The sequence below is a fragment of the Mytilus edulis genome, chromosome 2 (assembly GCF_963676685.1).
Source record: "Mytilus edulis chromosome 2, xbMytEdul2.2, whole genome shotgun sequence".
Classification (NCBI taxonomy): Eukaryota; Metazoa; Mollusca; class Bivalvia; order Mytilida; family Mytilidae; genus Mytilus; species Mytilus edulis.
This window is the reverse complement of record NC_092345.1, coordinates 43,182,088-43,201,921: the sequence shown is the minus strand read 5'-3', so window position 1 is coordinate 43,201,921 and position 19,834 is coordinate 43,182,088. Positions and strand designations below refer to the sequence as shown.

General features: G+C 32.6%; 1 protein-coding gene across 1 annotated transcript in view; it reads left to right on the top strand.

Moving 5' to 3' along the window:
- Window positions 1-3,651: 3,651 nt before the first annotated feature.
- LOC139510855 (uncharacterized) overlaps window positions 3,652-19,834 on the top strand; it is a 42,138-nt gene continuing 25,955 nt past the window's right edge. Inside the window, exons 1-10 of the mRNA XM_071297394.1 lie at window positions 3,652-3,978; window positions 4,494-4,640; window positions 5,751-5,930; window positions 7,371-7,454; window positions 8,723-8,893; window positions 13,870-13,972; window positions 14,579-14,745; window positions 15,391-15,579; window positions 16,378-16,437; window positions 18,004-18,249. Coding sequence (XP_071153495.1) covers window positions 3,670-3,978; window positions 4,494-4,640; window positions 5,751-5,930; window positions 7,371-7,454; window positions 8,723-8,893; window positions 13,870-13,972; window positions 14,579-14,745; window positions 15,391-15,579; window positions 16,378-16,437; window positions 18,004-18,249 — 1,656 coding nt within the window. The 5' untranslated portion in view covers window positions 3,652-3,669. The remainder of the gene's footprint in view (window positions 3,979-4,493; window positions 4,641-5,750; window positions 5,931-7,370; window positions 7,455-8,722; window positions 8,894-13,869; window positions 13,973-14,578; window positions 14,746-15,390; window positions 15,580-16,377; window positions 16,438-18,003; window positions 18,250-19,834) is intronic.

Genomic DNA, 19,834 nt, shown 5'->3' with positions numbered 1-19,834 from the left:
ATTGTAAATTTATTCTCGTCCTGAATTTGCAGCCATCTTTGCCACTAGATATTACATGTAAGCAAAAACAATCAATTAGAGGTTTGACTTAACGGATTTTGATTGGACTGGCAACTAAAACAATTGTTGGACCGTCTGATATGCCGTTCTAAAGTTACATTATGGTAATCGTCAGACAGAAAATGGCTATTTTTTTTTAAATGTACTATGTTGTTAACTCGAATAATTCTGCGCCCTCTAGCGGCATAAAGCCTATCCAGGTTTAGCAATCGGAGATTAGACGGAGATCGGCGGAATATAACGACTGACATTATTCGGATTACTATGTTGTGTGTTTGGATCAATTTACTGCAAAATTAATACTGTTGTTGTGTTTGGTGAATGCATAATTTCGAATTTTTTAATTTTTGGTTTGTCATTCTAGATTCATGGGACTATAAACAGTCATAATTGAAACAATATTTATAAGACATGTATGTTTTTCCCCTTCAGAGTCAATCTATATTCTTCGTACTGAATGTCTTAATTCTATCCAATTTGAAACAATTTCAATATGCACAAAAATACTGAACTCAGAGGAAAATCAATTCGGAAAGTCTATAATCACATGGCAAAATCAAATAACAAAACGCATCAAAAACGAATGGACAACTGAACTGTCATATTCCTGACTTGGTACAGGCTTTTTCAAATGTAAATTAAGGGCATATATGTGGACATTTTCAAAAGTAAATTAAGGGCATATATGCGCTCTTGGTGCAGCTATTTAGTTTTTATATTGTGCTAGCTGTTACACTAATGTGCCAGGGTAGGGGAATATTTGGAACCCCCGCCACATTATTTGACTCAGGCGTGTCACAAGTTTTATTTTCGCTTAGGCAATTGTCTCAGAAAGGAATCCTATTTGAGAGTCACTGATGAGTCTTGTGTAGACGAAACGCGCGTCTGGCGTACTAATGTATAATCCTGGTACCTTCGATAACTATTTACACCACTGGGTCGATGCCACTGCTGGTGGAAGTTTCTTCCCGAGGGTATCATTGGCCCAGAAGTCAGCACTTCGGTGTTGATATGAATATCAATACTGTGGTCATTTTATAAATTTCCTGTTTACAAAACTTTTTCGAAAAACTAAGGATTTTCTTACCCCAGACAAAGATAACCTTAGCCGTATTTGGCACATCTTTTGGGAATTTTTTTTTATCCTCAATGCTCTTCAACTTTGTACTTGTTTGGCTTTATAAATATGTTGATATGAGCGTCACTGATGAGTCTTATGCAGACGAAAAGCGCGTCTGGCGTACTAAATTATAATCCTGGTACCTTTGATAACTGTATACCTGCCTGTTGTTTTTCGTTAAATTGGTATCATTCATAATTCAAGTGAAGAATGGATAAGAGGCAGTAACTGGGTAACAGTTTTATTCACGTGATGACAAAATAATATCCATTGTTTACCTTATTTCGATAACAATATTTGTCAAGTAAATCATCTTAAAGTACCTATCATATTGAATCCCTCAACGATTAAATTAAAAAGCGATGTGTTAGATCTTTTTAAACCAATATGATAAAATTGATACTAAATTTATTAACTATAAACCTTTAAAACAAATCACCATAAGAGACCAGATTTATTGATAAGCTTTAAAAGTGTGGACACAGATCAGTATGGATAGTATGTTTGAATGATTGACAGTGTGTTCTGACAAAACAGTTTCTAGTAACTGTTTTTCTTCTCTCCATAATGTTCTATGTTAAACTGTGTTCCATTGTGCATATCAGGCCAGAACCAACCACTAAAACAATTGAAAACAACACGATTTATAATGTTATGCGTCCAATGCGCTTTTCTGGATTTACCTTCATGCAGGAACACTCAAAGCCAAATATTTAAAAGCCGAGGATGCATAAGTACCGAAACAGTTGAATAGCTAAAGACAAAAAATACCTTAAAAAAAGGCCAAATCCATCTAATTTTTTTGTTTGGTCAACTTTGCACGAGGAGTTGAAACGGACAATTTTTAGAAAGGTTTGTTATAATTCATGTCAGTTACGAAGTACTAACTGCTGAGCGAATTATACCCTCGGAGACTGATAGTCCACCAGCAGAGGTATTGACCCAGTAATGAAAAAAATTGAAAATAATTTTAGGCGTCCGAACCGCTTTTCTTGATAAAAATTAGCAGCAGTGTCACATATTCAACATTTGTTGTTAATTGTTTAGACTGTCATGGAGGCGACACTATTTGTATATTTTGCATGGATGACTAAATGATTCTGTTAAACCATAAATCAATATAAATATTTCAAACTAGAAGCTCCATGATGCCTGTATTACTCATTACGAGATAGGGTACATGTTTTGCTCATTGTTGTAGGTCGCACTGTGACATGTTATAGAAGCTTACATGTAGGTCTATTGGCTTCTGGTGGATAGGTTGCACGTAGCAATTGATTCTGACATAATTTAGAATAAACCTCTCTAAAATTGTTTGCTAATTATTTTCTTAATTATGAAAAACTGAGGTTTTAACTCTCGCAGGAAAAAAATAGGGATTTGGCTATTGATTTTGGTCCTTTGTAGTCATATGTTTTGATTTTTATACATCATTGGTTCTCACATGTTGGGCTTTGGGAGTTCTTGATGAAGACAAATCCAGAAAAGCGTGTCGGACGCATGAAATATACAACATTTTTTTTTTTTTTTTTGTTTTGCAATCTTAAAACGAGAGTATTTTTGGAATTGATGAAGAGTGTTTTAAACATAAATGCATAACACTCTAGAATATTAGAGTTTAAATGTCTAGGTTGGTATCATGTGAAGAAGTGTATTGAAACAATTCGTACATTGATTTTTTTTTTTAAATGTTGCATTTTTCCAAGAGACATGTGACGACTAACGTATATGTAAGAAAATAATTATCAATAGCAAAACCCAATCGTTTGATTTTGTTATGGGAAACACCCGAAATTAACTCGAATCCAAAACATAAATAAGAGGTGTCCATCTGCATGTCAAACAGAAGACTACACTACGTTTACTGAAATTCCCTTAGTTTGTTTTTCAGGATTTGCGACAATCAATATTTATAAGTGAATTTAAAGGGTTCAGTAACAGAGGTTTAAAATTATGCAATGCAAAAACCTTGTAGTTAATAAAAAACCAGGTCAAATTCCGAAAACTTAATTTGTCTCTCATTTTGCGTTTTGTTATATCTTTCTGAAATTATTTCTTAAACAAGTTCATTGCCCTTCATTATATTTAACATACGGTTTTTTACATTAAATTGGAACGCTTTTTTTTTTTTTATCGAAAACAAAACATGATGCAGATGTACTGTAACACTTTACTTGATGTGAATGCTTTGCATATACACTACGAACAATTTCTTGTTTACATAAGTAATTGTTCAAATGCTTCGGTTTTTATGTATCTAAATTTTGAACTGTTAAGTTAACGCTTATCTCTAAAGAGTACCTTTTATACTTAAACATTCCATTTGTAACGTAGTAGATAATCGGTCTGCAAATTACTTTTTCGATAAAAGTAGAGCGTAACCTTAAACAATCAGAATTATGAACATGTGATAAATATATGTGTTAGTTAGTCACCATAACCCCTTATATACATTAGATATCTTCAGAAGTTCACTTTTCTGCAAAGAGATGGCAGTTAAAGTGTCCTATCTATTGCTTCTGTTAGTTGCAAAATGTTTCGGAAAACCTAGTCCAGAGGATAGTTTGCCGGCAACTACAACAGAACCAATTCCTACCGAGAGCTTTGGTAACGTCTGGAAGTTAGATGTACAAGGGAACTACTGGCTGTTTTGGAAAACGAACACATCACACGTAATCTTTGAGACACACGTGAAAATTAAAGGATATGTTGGTTTTGGGCTTTCATCTAATGGTAAAATGTTTCCCTCAGATGTTGTCATCGGATGGGTTGACAGCAATGGCACAACACACTTTAAGGTTTGCGTTTGATAGAGTTATAACATTGATAATTTGTAATGAGAGGTAGAGAAAGGGGTATAACTCAAGCCATCTTACATTATACAGTTTTTAAATATTATTTACATCTGTACTTATTAAAGTACCAATTTGACAACAACGCTTCAAGGGACCGTATCTTTTTTTAAATAAAAATATTAGGCTTGATATAAATGAAATGTTCATATATATGCAAGGATTTGAATTTTGTACGCAAGACGCGAGTTTCGTATACAAAAGACAGTGACACTCGAATAAAAAAAAAACTAAATTAGCCATCGCTTAGTCTTATTTGGAAATACAGTTCTCGAATATTTCTGTTTGACAAGAATTACTTAAAAGAAATAACTGTTGCATTGGCAGCAATGTAGTGTGCTAAGCTTTCAAAGTTCCAAATACGAGCGTTGGACGCTGAAAACAAATTACATACATGTACATATTTAGTAGTTCATTATGTCTAATTCTAATCAATTCAATGAAATTCAATTGATTTGTAGGATTGTCATACAGAAGGACATTATGCACCGATAATTGATGCTAGTCAGGACTGGTTTTTGTTACTCGGCAAAGAGGATAATTTTGGAACAGTTCTTAAGTTTACTAGAAAGTTGGACACATGTGATGATAAGGACTATCTTATAACGGTAATTTATACAATAAATAGTTTACTTTATTTGATATTTATTTTGCCTATGTATGGATTGGATTTTGAAATAATAATTTTGCTTATCTTATAGAATTTTGCTTAAAATAAATGATAATCGGACTCTCATTACAGATCGACAAAACCATCAAGTATTAACAGTAGAGTTTACAATAATGAGGTGTCAATAATGTGTTAATGTGTTTATCTTATTTTTTTCAAGTGACTTAGACTAAGTTATACTGGAAAGTATTATCATGTTTTTACTGTTTTATGTATAACTGTATTCAAATTCTGTTTATCTGTCCGATAAATAGATAATCAACCGAATATCTCAAAACGGTACCAATGTTATGCTGCTTAGTAATTTTGTGTTCTTCTCTTCCTGGGATTCGCGCTACCAATCTCTACATAATTGGGTAAATGAAAATACATTTAATGAAATTAGATTCAATGAGGTATAATTATTCACTTGCAAGTGAATAATTTATCAGTGATGTTCTTTTCTCATCGAGACAATATTAAATCAAAATGGCTGCAAGTCCAGATAACCAAATTATACATAAGACAAAAGTAACTTCTAAAGAATGTCAATGTAGTTTGAAAATATAAAAATTCAAAAAATTAATTGTCTCCCATAGATTGCCATAAATCAGCCTAAGTCTATAAATTGATTAAGAAACTTTTTTCCCTCAGGTCAGAGTGACTACCAATGACTAATTGTTATGTCAATGACATTGAATATAATATTTTGTTACTTTGTTTAAAATTCCCCATTTCCATTCTCAATTTCATGTCATATAAATTTATCAAATTATTTACTGTTCTTTGTTTTTTAATTCATTTGATTTTATAGCTCAAACTTTGGACACCATGATTGGTCAATACAATATCTCGAATATTGTAAGGCAATTTTTAAGTGTTTATCCGTCTGCCTTATCACGGAAAGATTTTCTCACTTACAAGTATCTAGTCGACAACAAACGGAACAAAAGGCAAATCCACTTGACACTTTGTTCGAAAGCATAGTTCTTTCAAAAGAAGTAAATGCTAATCGATACCCGTAAGCAATTCTCAGATAACGAAAATGATTTCATATCTTATATTTCAGGAAAGTACTGTCAAAGTAATATACTCATACCATCCTGATGATCCTGCTTCGTTTAGTTCCCTACCTTGGCATGGTGCAGAAAGACGAGGGACCAAAAGTTTGATGTTGCTGACGTCTGTAAAAGCAAATGAATACGTCCCACCCTCTGATGCAGAACAGTTTGATATGCTTTACCATAATGTAAGACACATTACTATTTTTTTTAAATACGAAAATAAACACGGTTTAAATTTTATAAATATCACTCTTACGCTTTCACATTTCGTACGACTAGTCTGTATCCTTTTGTGGAAGACCCGTTGGATACGATCATGCAGCGCAATTGTCGTAAAGAAACATTTTTCTTTTATTATTATATCTCCAATTTGTGAAACAAATAAACTGGTAACGGTTTCTGTTTACTGTATATTGTTGAAATAGTTCAGCATGACTAATGATAAAGTTGATTTCATGATGTTTGATTATTTGTGCGTCGGGTTTAAACTCAACTTCAATTTATATTCCTTTTGTATTAAATCGTCAATGCATTTGAAAATGACAATCAAGTGATTATACTAAAGAACAATACTAATGTTTTAGCAGTTATGATCAGAAATTAAAATATTACAAGTTACTGTTTGAAGACATTGATAATCTTAGACCTTACGTTCCTGACGATGAAAACGCTCAATGAAATATTTGATTGTTACTGATAAAATAACTGGTTGCTGAAATATATGATGATTAAAAAAAACATGATAGAAAACTTGAAAAAATTGATGTCATTTTGGGATCAAAAAGAAGAAAAAATATTACATTGGACATCTTTCCTATTTAAACTTAATACTCATACTTTCCATCCTTTTAAAACGATCTCGATACCAAAATGTTGTACTATTCATATTAATATCATAAAAAATGGATCATGACAAAATGGTTTGTAAAAACACTGTGTATGCCTTTGTGGCCATTTAATTTAAGCAACCTTACAAGATTGATAAGAAATATTGCTAAAGAACAGCATCATTAAGATCGTGCCAGTGTGCAAAACAAATTTGCTGGAGAAATTTACGTTCTCGATAAAAGAGGGGCGAGCGATAACAGAAAAACAGTCAAACTCACCAATCGAAAACTAACTGACAATGTCATGGCTAAAAAAGAAAAAGACAAACAAATATTTGTAAACAAGACACAACATAGATAACTAAGCAACATGTACCCCACCAAGAACTGGGGAAGATCGCAGGTGCTCCGGAAGGGTAAGCAGATCCTGCTCCACATGTGGCACCCGTCTTGTTTCAAATATTAATACAAACCTTGTAAATAGTCTTATCTGATAGGTCATATTCAAGAAAAAGGAACGGGATTGTAGTTATGACATAAGGAACATATCCGATATCAGCTGTGAAACGAATATTCTGTTACGGTCCACCAACTCGTGATGGCGTCCGTAAAATATACAAAGAGATGAATTCAACTTCACCATTTGGAACTCTTGGTTAAAGCTTCCCTGTGAGCAGTAACCCTGTATCAAAGAAATCATGAAAGGAAATACAAGTCCGGGATTATCGTATCAATTGGGAGATATATACTCCGTATTATTTTGTTCACGTTATATAATTTTCTTTTTGAATATTGTAGTTCCATGTACCAGCAAAGAAAACGACTTATCAATGTAAAGTTTTTAAAGTCCCGCAAAAACCTCAGAAGTATCATATGATCAGGGTAGGTACTCTTACTTGTTTCTCTTGTCGAATTTCTCCCGAGAATACTGCTGTTATTTTATTTAATATCATCTTGAGATTTTTTATTAAAGTTAAGGTAAGGTAGGCAAGGATGTAAATATACACCGCCCCAAAGGAGGACAATGTACTGCTTTATCATGTCATAAACATTTTGTGGCATTTGTATACGCCCTTTCGGGGAATGTATTGTGGTTTAACGTTGTCCGTCTGTCTGTACATGTCCATCCATCCGTCGTTACCATGTCGGAGTTTGCCCCATATTTGCATGAAACTTAAGGGAACTGTTTATATTTATTGATTTTAGCTCTCTTTCGATTTTTATTAATATTGAATTTAACATATCCGAGTTATTAGGGCTTAGTCATTTAAAATGGTGATATCCAGTTATCGGACAATAACTGAAAGATTCTTCTGGCAGTTTTCATGAACCTTTAAACAATAAAAACAACACGTTCTAAGTTTCATGCGGGAACATTTTGCCCCAAGGAGTTGAATCATATCAATACCAAAGCACTGGCTACTTATCTGATGATATTCTAGAGGACTGATAGTCCACCAACAGAGGTATCGATCGAGTGCCTTCCTCAAGATTACACAAAGTCGATCATTTGTAAGATAAGAATGTACAAGAAACAAAACAGTCGAAGAGCTGTATAACCAAAAAGTACAAAAACATAGCCAAAATCCATCTTACTTAAAGGTCAATTTTGCCAAAGGGAGTTTGAACTTAGTTTCTTTATAATTTGTGAATTTATGAACAGACAATTGTAGAAATGTTTGTTGATTAATCATGTCAGTTCTGAAGTATTAAAATAACTCCCCTTTAGTTTTTTTGATAATTTTCTTATATCACATTGAGAAGTTATGGAACTTGGTTCTTGTTAAAGCGACGGACGTATCATGCTCTAATGGCACAAGTCTTTATCATTAGGAACTGCATTTCACAGTTTCCAGAAATTTGGTAAGAATCTTTGTTAGAACTTGATTCACAGTGTACTGTAATGTATTTTCACATCCATCGGTCATCTACTTTCGATCAACCGAATAATAAAAAAATTCTTACACATGAGGATATGTACATGTATGAAATTAATATAAAATTTTCGTCGCTTTTTTTTTCTGGAACTAAAAGTCATTGCTTCCTGAAATTTTGTGCCATGCTTTAAGTGGACAAACTCTACCATAATATGCATTTGAAACCTTTGCTGTATTAAAGTAAACAATTATTGTATCATTTGATAATTTCAGTATGAACCAATAATAACACCAGGTAATGAAGATTACGTTCATCATATTGTGGTTTCTAATTGCCCAAACGCTACAGATGCTGATAAAGACGAGGTATTTGAATGCTATGGACATCGACCTAAACATCTAGAGTGTAATGATATTGTGATTGCATGGGCTGTTGGAGGTGTCGTAAGTAAACTTACTAACGAATTTTATTTCAATTTTATTTTCAGTTAAGTAAGAAATAACCTTCGGTTTTCCTATAACCGGTGGAAATATTGAATAAAATATTCTCAAAGAATTTAGTAATACTCTTAGCAACATATCTTGTTTGTAGTGTTTCAATTTAAATTTTAGTGTTGAGAACTATGCAATCTATCCCATGTCTGGAGCATCTGGCCTTTGTTAGTCTTGTATGATTTTTGAATTTTATGTTCTTTTGTATAATTTGGAGTTAAGTATGACGTCCAAAATCACTGAACTAGTATATATATATATATATGTTTAGGGGCCACCTGAAGGACGCGGTGCGGGAGTTTCTGGCTGCATTGAAGACCTATTGGTGACCTTCTGCTGTTGTCTGTTCTATGGTCGGGTTGTTGTCTCTTTGACATATTTCCCATTTCCATTCTCAATTTTATTTAACTCAAAATGGTTTGTTTGTAACTAATGTTCGTTGACAGTGCATTAGACGTCTATGATCGTGGGGTAAGGATTTTTCTTTTTTTAAATGTCCTGTACCAAGCAAGAATATGACAGTTTTTATCAAAAAGTTCGTTTCTATGTATGTTGGCGTTTGTTTTTGTTGCACTTCATTTTTCCTGTTGCTCCTTTGTTTTCCTCTTATATTGTTCTATGTATTTCCCTCGGTTTTCGTTTGTAACCCTGTTTTGTTTTCTCTAAATCGATTTATGACTTTTGAACACCGGTATACATCTGTTGCCTTTATTGAAGGCATACTTAGACAGATGATCACACCTTATTTATGATATTCAGTTGAAAATATTTCTCAGATGATTCCATTAAAAATAAGAAAATGGACACTTACAGAACTTAATAAGAAACATAAAGTATTCTATAAGGAAAGTTCAGGGAAAATGAACATTCGTTCTTATGGTGTACTGTTATACCAGGTTAGGGGATGGTTGGGATCCTGTTAGTATGTTTAAACCCACCACATTATGTATGTGTGTGCCTGTCTCAAGTCAGGAGCCTGTAATTCAGTGGTTGTTGCTTGTTTATGTGTTCCATATTTGTTTTTCGTTCATTTTTGTACATGACTCAAGCCGTTTGTTTTCTCGTTTGAATTGTTTTACATTGTCATTTCGGGGCCTTTTATATCTGACTATGCGGTATTGGCTTTGCTTATTGTTGAAGGCCGTTCGGTGACCTACAGTTGTTAATTCTTGTGTCATTTCGGTCTTTTATTGAGGTGTAATACCACCAAATCATGGTACGTCACATCCGGTTGTATACGAAAGTATGTCGAAAAAAATATTCCCTTGAATTTGATAGTTGTAGGTAATTAATCCTACATTTTATTGCAGTAAAACCATTTCTGTGTCATAAACATATGTCTTGGGTATTTCAAAACACCATTATTTTTTATTTGGGATTTCTATAGAAAATTGTGTAATCTTGAGGTTACATTGTGACTAAAACTCGTACACAGATAAAATAAGGGGAGAAATTTGATTGGTTAACTTCCAATAATGGTCATTTTCTTATATGCAATGAAATGTTATGTGAATTTTTTTCTATAGAACTGGACAGGATAAAACTTTACTCATGCCAAGTATTTCTTTATTTGAAACAAAGATAAATTCTGCACATTTTTTTGAAAAGTGCAAATTTAACAAAGACTAATAGAGGAAAATCAATAGGGGTATTACACCTGGAGTGTTGTTTCATTGGCAATCATACCACATCTTCCTTTTTATATATAGATGGATTTGGCCATTATTCATGTTCCTAAAGGAATTTTTCTCTTGTGATCATATATCCTTTCACGTAGTCAGGTGGTTATAAATCGTTGGTTTTCAATTTTTTTAATATGAGCGCTCCTGGTTACGGTTACTAAAAAAACACATTGAACGCAAGGAGGATGTTAACTAAAGGCTAGAATTGGCCATAAGATTTTCAAGGTGTTTTTTTTTAAGTCAGACCAAAGTACTTCACATTTTACATAGAAATACTTGTGATAATACTTTTAAGACATAAATGCATTTTTTGCACCTTCCCTCAAAATTTATGATCCAAAAAGTTTTTATTTTGGTGAATTTTATATCAAAATTTGAATCTTTTGGTTAAAACATTTTGAATCCTAGGTGGCGGCCAAGGTTCTACGAAAACTTTTCCCGCTATATAGATGATGTTCTTTCACTAAATAATTCAAAATTTGGTAACCATGTTGAACGAATCTATCCAATTGAACTAGAGATAAAGGATACTACAGATACAGTTCAGTCTACCTCATATCTTGACTTACATTTAGAAATTGACAATGAGGGTCGTTTGAAAACAAAACTTAACGACAATAGAGATGATTTCAGCTTCCCAATTTTGAACTTTCCATTTCTATGTAGCAACATTCGAGAAGTGCCTGCATACGAAGTATTTAATCTCCCAATTGATAAAATATTCCCGGGCTTGTATTTCCTATCATGATTTCTTTGATAGAGGGTTGCTACTCACAAGTCAAATATAAAATCAAGAGTTCTAAATGGTAAAGTTGAAATCATCCCTTCTTACATTTTACGGACGCCATCACAAATTGGTTGACCGTTATAGAAACAATCGTTTCACAAATGAAATCGGATATGTTCTTTTTGTCGTAGCTACAATCCACTTTCCTTTTTAATGAATGTGACCTTTTTACCGGGTTTGCAATAACATAAGCAACACGACGGGTGCCATATGTGGAGCAGGATCTGCTTATCCTTCCGGGGTACCTGAGATCACCCCTAGTTTTTGGTGGGGTTTGTGTTGCTAAGTCTTTAACTTTCTTTGTTGTGTCTTGTGTAATTTTATTTGTCTGGTTTTTTTATAGCCATGGCGTTGTCAGTTTATATTCGATTTATGATTTTGAGTGACCTTTTGTTATTTCGCCCACTCCTTTTATGTCTTAAAGTAACACAAAATCATCAAATTATGACAAAATTTTCTAAATTGGCTTATTCTGGAGAATATAATTTACTTTTATGAAAAGAACTGATTTATTTAGAATAAGGCCTTTAAAATAGACCAATTTACGATCTAAGTTGAGACCTTTATGCTATGATAAAGTTGATATTTTAGACCAAGTATACCTTGTTCTTTATTGATAGTTGCTTTCATTTCCTGCACTAGCTCAAAACAGGTGCGATGCTGGTGGGCTGTTTGCCCAACAATCATCAACTCAGTTGTCAGTGCTTAGATATTGGTATGTTTTATGACACATCTTTTAAAATTCTCTATTTATGATTAATTTAGAATCTAAGGCATCATATGAATTCTTTAAAGTTTATGTGCCAAAGACGAAAAAACACCTTTGGCGGAAAATGAATAAGGGTTTTGGGGATGCTAACTACTAATCAAAAGTACAACGAAGTAGTTAGTAAATCGTTTCATTTAAATGTTGATTTCTGAAATGATTTGGAGATGACTGTCTCTCAAACTTGCTTGCAAGTCCCCAGCCAGAAATAAAGGCAACAATAGTATACCGCTGTTCGTAAGTCATAAATTGATTGACAAAAAAAAAATCCGGGTTACAAACTGAAACCGAGGAAAACATATCAATTATAAGAGAAAAACAACGAAACAACAGAAACACTGAAGTGAACAAACAAAAACAACGACAATGCAACACACACAAAAACGAACTATAAGATAACAGCTGCAATTTTCCCGACTTGAAACAGGACATTCTAAGAAAAACTTGTGGGTTGAAACTGGTTTTGTGGCTAGCCAAAACCTCGTAATTGAAAGTCAATATTAAATATAAAACTAAAATGACACCGTTAAATGACAGGAATACAGTACAAAGAAATGCATGAACATTCCGAACAGTGAAATACACACATAAACAATACAATATTACATTTCGATATGCTAACCATAGAATAAAAACGAACACGTAAAACAACATAGAACAACACTAAAACAGCACAACAGGAGCATGTAATTTAGTCGTTCTCGTTTGCTGCTGTGTAGCATTTTTGTTTTTAATTCATGTTTTGGTACATTAATTAGACCTTCGGTTTTTTTGCTTGAATTGTTTTTGTTTGTCATTTAGGGACCTTTTATAGCTGATTATACGGTATGAACTTTGCTCATTCTTGAAGCCGAGCAGTGACCTGAAGTTGTTCATGTCTGTCCCAGTTGTGTCTCTTATGAAGGGTTGTCTCATTGTCAATCATACCACATTTTCATTTCTATATTTACAAAAAATGTAAGTCTGCTTCGCACCATTATGGTAACCGAATTTGTAAAAAGCTTATATAAAACTGTGAATAAAAACGGGGAATGTGTCAAGGAGACACATGCCAATATCACCAATGGGTCTTTAACACAGCAAGAAAATCACGCATCTTGAAGACGGCTTCAGCTTGCACCTAAACACTGATTTATACTGGTTCAGCAATAATTGACGTCACACTAAACTCAAAAAAATATAAATGAATTAAGATTAGATAAAAACAACACACAACATTTACGAAACACCATTGGTTCTTTACTTTGGACAGGGGCAAAAGTGTGCAGGATTAAACATGTTTTGTAAGATCTCACCCTTCCCCGTATACCCTGAGCCATTGCGGAATAAGCAAATAAACAGAAGTATGAACAGTAAAACGTAGTTGAGAAAAAAATCCAATGTTAGAAAATTAACAGAGAAAAATCTATTTTTTTTTTTTTTACAATAATAGCATAAATTAACAAGGACTACTAGCAGTTACCGACATTCCAGCTCCAGACCTCTAAGCACAATCTTTCCTTCTATGGATTTAGTGTAATGACATCATAAAATATACGAGAAGAACATGACTCGTTGTATGTCAACATATACAATGGTTTTATTTCTAAGGTCTCAGATTTAACTATTTTTAGTCAGATAAGTTAAAAAAAAATGTTTGTTTAATTTCAATGTGTTTAAATATTAATTTCGATATATTTTTGCGTTTTTTTAGGCATTTGATTTCCCATCGAACGCTGGATTCTCTTTCAATACACCAGGTGACCCGAAGTTCCTTTTAATGGAAACTCACTTTAATAATCCAACAATGAAATCGGGTAAGATTCATCAAACTATTTATAAGGCATATTGTGTAATAGAAAATATCTTCTCTATTCAGGTTTAATACTGCCAGCCAAATACTACCTACCGTTGTGCTGACATAATAAGATATATTTGGCTATTTCTAATTTGAAAGGTCTTCAGTGTAAATTATATTGGATAACAATAAAAATAAAAATTGACATAACTGCAGAGCTTTAAGGTGGTACCCAACACTTTCACTAAAATAAATTTGGCTCGTTTAATTTTCATAAAATTTTGACAAAGTATTTACTTTGACCCTTTAACAAAAATATAAAAATTTCAAAAATTTTGAACCAACAGTTTTGTCAGAAGAATTACACTGGTTATATAGTAGTTTGACTTACACCCATTTTGATCGTTGAGAAGCTTATTATTCCCTTTACAACACAACGTAATTAAAACGTTAAGCTGATTTTACAGAGTTATCTCCCTGTAGTGTTAGGTACCACCTTAATATTACAAATTTTTTTATTAAAGCGTCAAGCGACACAATACAAACTTATCTTAGATATAACATGCCCTGAGAGATCATTACTAAGATGAATTCGTCTTGTTATGTATTTCTTTTACAAATGCAGGTATTATTGATAGTTCTGGTATAAGGATAACAGCTACACAGAGACTACGTCAATATGACTCCGGAGTTTTGCAAACAGGTGCTATTGTTAATAAACTTCAGTTTATTCCTCCCCATGAGAAAAACTTTTTATCAAGACATTCATGTAGTCAACAGTGTTTAGAAAAGGTAAAACATTTTTAAAAAATAATTAAAAAAATATAGAAAGAAGATTTATTTTCTTTGTCGTGAATTTTTACCATTACACGCTATTTCCGTATCATCAACGTTTTGCAATTTTTTTTTTCGTTTTTAATTACTATATAGCATTTAAACTTCTTCAATTTAGCAATGGGAACATGGGAGGAATTGAAATCGAGTACATATGACTGTGTTTATGTATTCAAAACTAACCAGAACTAGTGCGACTTCCTAAAGGGGAACGTAAATGTAACGTTTGTTGCATCTACCAAAGGAATCAAAAGTTTATCAATGTCACGTCATACGTGTACGATTTGATTGGTTTTTTTTTTGGTATGTTTGTTTGATACGAAATGGAAAGTATTTTATTTTCAAAACGAGAGAGAAATTAACAATAACTAAACATTTATGATTTGTCAAGAGGATGGAACACAATATTTTTTCATCTCGAAATGGCACTTCCTTAGCATGTATCATATTTTATATATCCAGTTATCCATATAATTGTAAGTAATTTTAGCAGTTAATTGTTTTATTGTTTTTTAACGAATGTGCAAGTTACCTAATTTAGTTCTGTTATTTTATTTTGTGTAATTTTTTTAGAAGAGAAAATATACATACCTTTTTTTTTAGGCTTTGGTGACCCAACAAAACAGTATGAAAGTTTTTGCAACACTTCTTCATTCCCATTTACTTGGCACGAGTATGGTAGCTCATCATATTCGGGGTGACGTAGAATTAGAACCTTTGGCACAAGACCTTTCTTATGATTTTGATTACCAAGATGCGAGAGTTTTATCAAAAGAGAGAGAAATTAAATATGTAAATAAGATATATATATATATATGTATTGATGATTGATGCAAGCTGTGTTAAATAGACAAAATAACAAAATATATAGATATTGAGATACAATTGATTACAATGATACAGATTGATTAAATGATTGAATTTCATTGGACCATTGAATAGCTTTGACTGATTCTTTTTCTTTTTTGTTTTGCTGACAACAAAATATGAAATATAATGTGGGAAAAGTGATGTCAGTATAAAAGTTACGCCTATTATCAATATGACGGTATCAGTATACGTATGATTTTATTGTTTTGTTTCTGAACCCGATTAATAGAAAAGTCTATTTTGTACCGTTGATTTTTATAAATGATTGACCGATATATATCTCCATTCTCAAAATTAATGCTTCCTAAGAATAATCTCGAAACTAAAGGTGATGCTGTATAATTTCTATTACCGCATATCCAATACAACTTTGTAAAATTTAAGTATTTCTGTCTTATTATTGTGAACAAGAACCTATTTTTGAAAAGAGATTGCATTGTGTTTATTAGAGGACTAAAAGAGGGGCGAAATATACCAAAGGGACAGTCAAACCGATAGATCGAAAATAAATTGACAACACCATGGCTAGAAAATAAGAGAAAGACAAACGGACAAATAATAGTACGCAAGACAATATAGAAAACTAAGCATCATAAGCACCATCAGATGAGAAGACATTATCTGTTTTAAAAATAAATTGCATCGTTTTTATGTGTGACACAATGGTAACTTAGATAATTGTTTAATTATTACTTAATAGATCTTGTTTTAATTTTTCAGGGCGATAGTTTAACAATTGATTGTCATTATGATTCAACAGGAAGAACTAAACCGACATTGGTAATATATTTTATTTCACAACTGCTACTGGGGGATACACATAACCAAACAGTGGATGTATCCAGTTTGATGCTATTAGTAACGATACAATTTTCCTGCACCAAATGCACATTTCGACTAATGATGTTTCTTGAATTGGCTTTTTTTTGGTAGAAAAAAAAAAACCTAATTAAATTTTGAACTATCCCATATATGAAAAGTACAACCATTACTTATAGCAAACAAAAAGGTAAAATCACAAAATACTGAAATCGGAGGAAAATTCAAAACGGAAAGTCCCTAATCAAATGGCAAAATCAAAATTTCAAACACATCAAACGAATGGAAAACAACTGTCATATTCCTGACTTACATTTTCTTATGTAGATTAAACCTGGTTTACAGCTAGCAAACCTCTCACTTGTATGACAGTCGCATCAACGCGTTGTAGTGGGAACTGTGTTACAGTCAAACCAGATTAAACCGGACCCGGAATAAACTGGATTCCTGTCCATTTCGGTCGTAAACTAAGGTTCCATTTTCCCCCTTCAATGTCGTTGTTAAAATACTATTGTGAACCGGGCCCTGTGTATTCCGAATTCCCGCTGAATGATTGAGTCCCAATACTCTTAATTACATCAATTATTACCTGATAAAACCGGTTTGTCTACTCGAAGTAATTTAAAATTATAACAGTATTGATCGATATACATTCAAAACATATTTGTTTATACAATAATTAATTAGTCAGGTGTTGAACCTGATAAAGTTATGACATTTACCAACGTCGGAAATGACGCCAAAGAAAACTCTCCTGTCACAACACGAGGATTATGATGCAAACAATGAACACAAAGTAAAAGTGAAACTGACAAGTCCGACACTGATGGTACCGAGGTCTTTTTGACACGGGAAATCGATCTGATAGGCTTTCCAGTATTAAATTGATAAAATCTCCGACTTTACGAGACTTCGTCATATTTGTGGATTTTGGTAGCGTCTGACTGAAAAAGTATTAGAACTGCACAATAAATCAACAACACCGCTAATATATATGTTCACACTTCGACATACGAGGATAAGTAAAAAATAAAGTTGAATAATACTTAACGGTCGAAGAACAACCACTTTCTTGACTTTCTATAGACAATGCATAAAAAGATACATAACGATCGTGCAAAGTTATTACGTTTTTACGTTTTGTATTTATTAGTTTATAATAAAAATTTATATTCAGACAATAACTTTTGCATGCAATTTATCGAACATCACAAGTCATTCACTTCCTGTCAAAACAGAAACCTGAATATACCAGCCGACTGTCCAAACCAGCCGTTTATTATAATAGTCCAATAGCCGGCCGGTTTATACAGGTTTTACTGTACCTAAATTGTTTATTTGTAGTCTTTAGTTGTCCGTAATCTGTCTATCTGTTGCATCTGGGTTTTTTTTTTGTTCTTTCTTAATTTTGGTCATTGTATTAAGCGTATTTGTTTTTTGTTTGAGTTACGATTCTATAAAAGGAAAAATCGTTTTCCAATACTATTTCAAGTAAGTGTATTAAAAAATATTTAATATTTTTTCTAGGGAGGATTGTCAACTGCAGAAGAGATGTGTTTAGCCTTCATCTATTACTATCCAAAAGCTGAAATAAGCAACTGTCAAAGTTTGCCATTGTATGATCAACTCGGTTCAAACCCTGGTCATAATGTTGATATGATGTATAGTTGGAACTGGCAGAACCAGGATGTGAAGGCCAAATTTCAAGATATTATGAATAAGACAAATGTTTACCATATATGCAATAGTCCCACACATCCTGATAGCACAAATGTATGTATTGATTGTTTTTGTATGTTGATATGATTTTGATGATATAGTTGAAATTAGCGTCTTACAAATAGAATTCCATATTTTGTACACACAAAAAGGACTTACGATCTTTTTTAATTTCACTGTTTTTGGGAGACGTGGTATGAATGGGTTGATATGATACTTCAAATTCAAGTGTTAAATGTTGCTTTCAGTAAATACATGTTGTCATTGATACGGTTGGGTTTGTTAAGTAATTTTGTACAAACGAAAAAGAACACAAAAAATATTTAATATCTTTATTTATATTTTATTGTGTATTGATTTATGTTTGTAGGTGTAATTGTGTATTTGTTCATTTGTTTTTAATAGGCAATTATTATTTTTTATAATATATTATTGTGTGCATTAACGGGAAACATTTTCTTTTTTCAGTATCAACAGAATATGTACCGTGTACCGGAACCTCGAACAAAATACACACCACCTCCTAGACAGTGCCCGGGTAGCCAGTAAAGGAACAGATTTTTTTTTTATTTTACGCACATTTATATAATAATATAATAACAATAGTTTTGTCTTTTGATGGATTTATATTATTGCAGAAGATTCTGTTTCGAATTGTAATAAAAAGAGTTAAAATTCAAATGTCTAATTTTATTTGTTTAAGATAACATTTGTGAACGGTTAAAATTTTCTTTATATAGACGTTGATCTTTCTGAAGGTTTGAATAAATTGAAAGAAGAATTAGTTAGAAAAATCATTAAAGACATGAATTTGTTTCAATCTTGCTTTAACTGGCCTACTCTTTGTTTTGTATGCAAGGTTTGTATAAGATATGAGGTTTGATATTGTAAACTGTTGGCATTTATTTTATGATGACATTTTTAAAATATGTCTATGAGCCGCAACTAAAATTTGGCACGAAGCTATGCATATGCTATATTTCTTTTATTCTACATAAAAACGTCAATATGTCAGATTTTGATAGGTTAAAACGAGGGACATATTTTCGTCTTATAGCCTACCGGGAGACAGTTTATTTTAGTGCCATCGTTCTTTTAGATTTGATTCCATTTATTTTTTTTTCTAAAAAGAAATTGTAACAAATAGAATAGAACAATTGCATAAATAATTTATGTAAAACTTTGGGCCAAAAAACAGCCTGTAAAAATGCTACATCATATAATTATCATAATTCTTTCTCTCTCTTATTCTCGTCCTTTTTAATATTATGCCCGGAGGCAGGTAGGGCAAGGAATAGATCTGTCCACTCATCTCAGTTCTGTGTTTTCTTTTCTATTTCTTCACAGCTGATTCCATGTTCTTTCATTTCAGCTTCAACTGTTGTTCTTCTCCAAGTTATTTTGGGTCGTTCTTTCTATCTTTTTTCCTCAGGTGCCCATCCTAGGACGACTTTGTTCAAGTCCTCAGCTGGTCCTCTAAACACATGGTTAATCCATCTCCATCTTTTATTTGCTCCAACAGAGTCTCCATGTTGTTGGATCCTGTTGATTCATTGAGGTCTCTGTTGGTGATTCTACGCGGCCAGAATATCCTTAAGATCCTTCTTATGTAATTGTTATGAAATCTGGAGAGATTGTT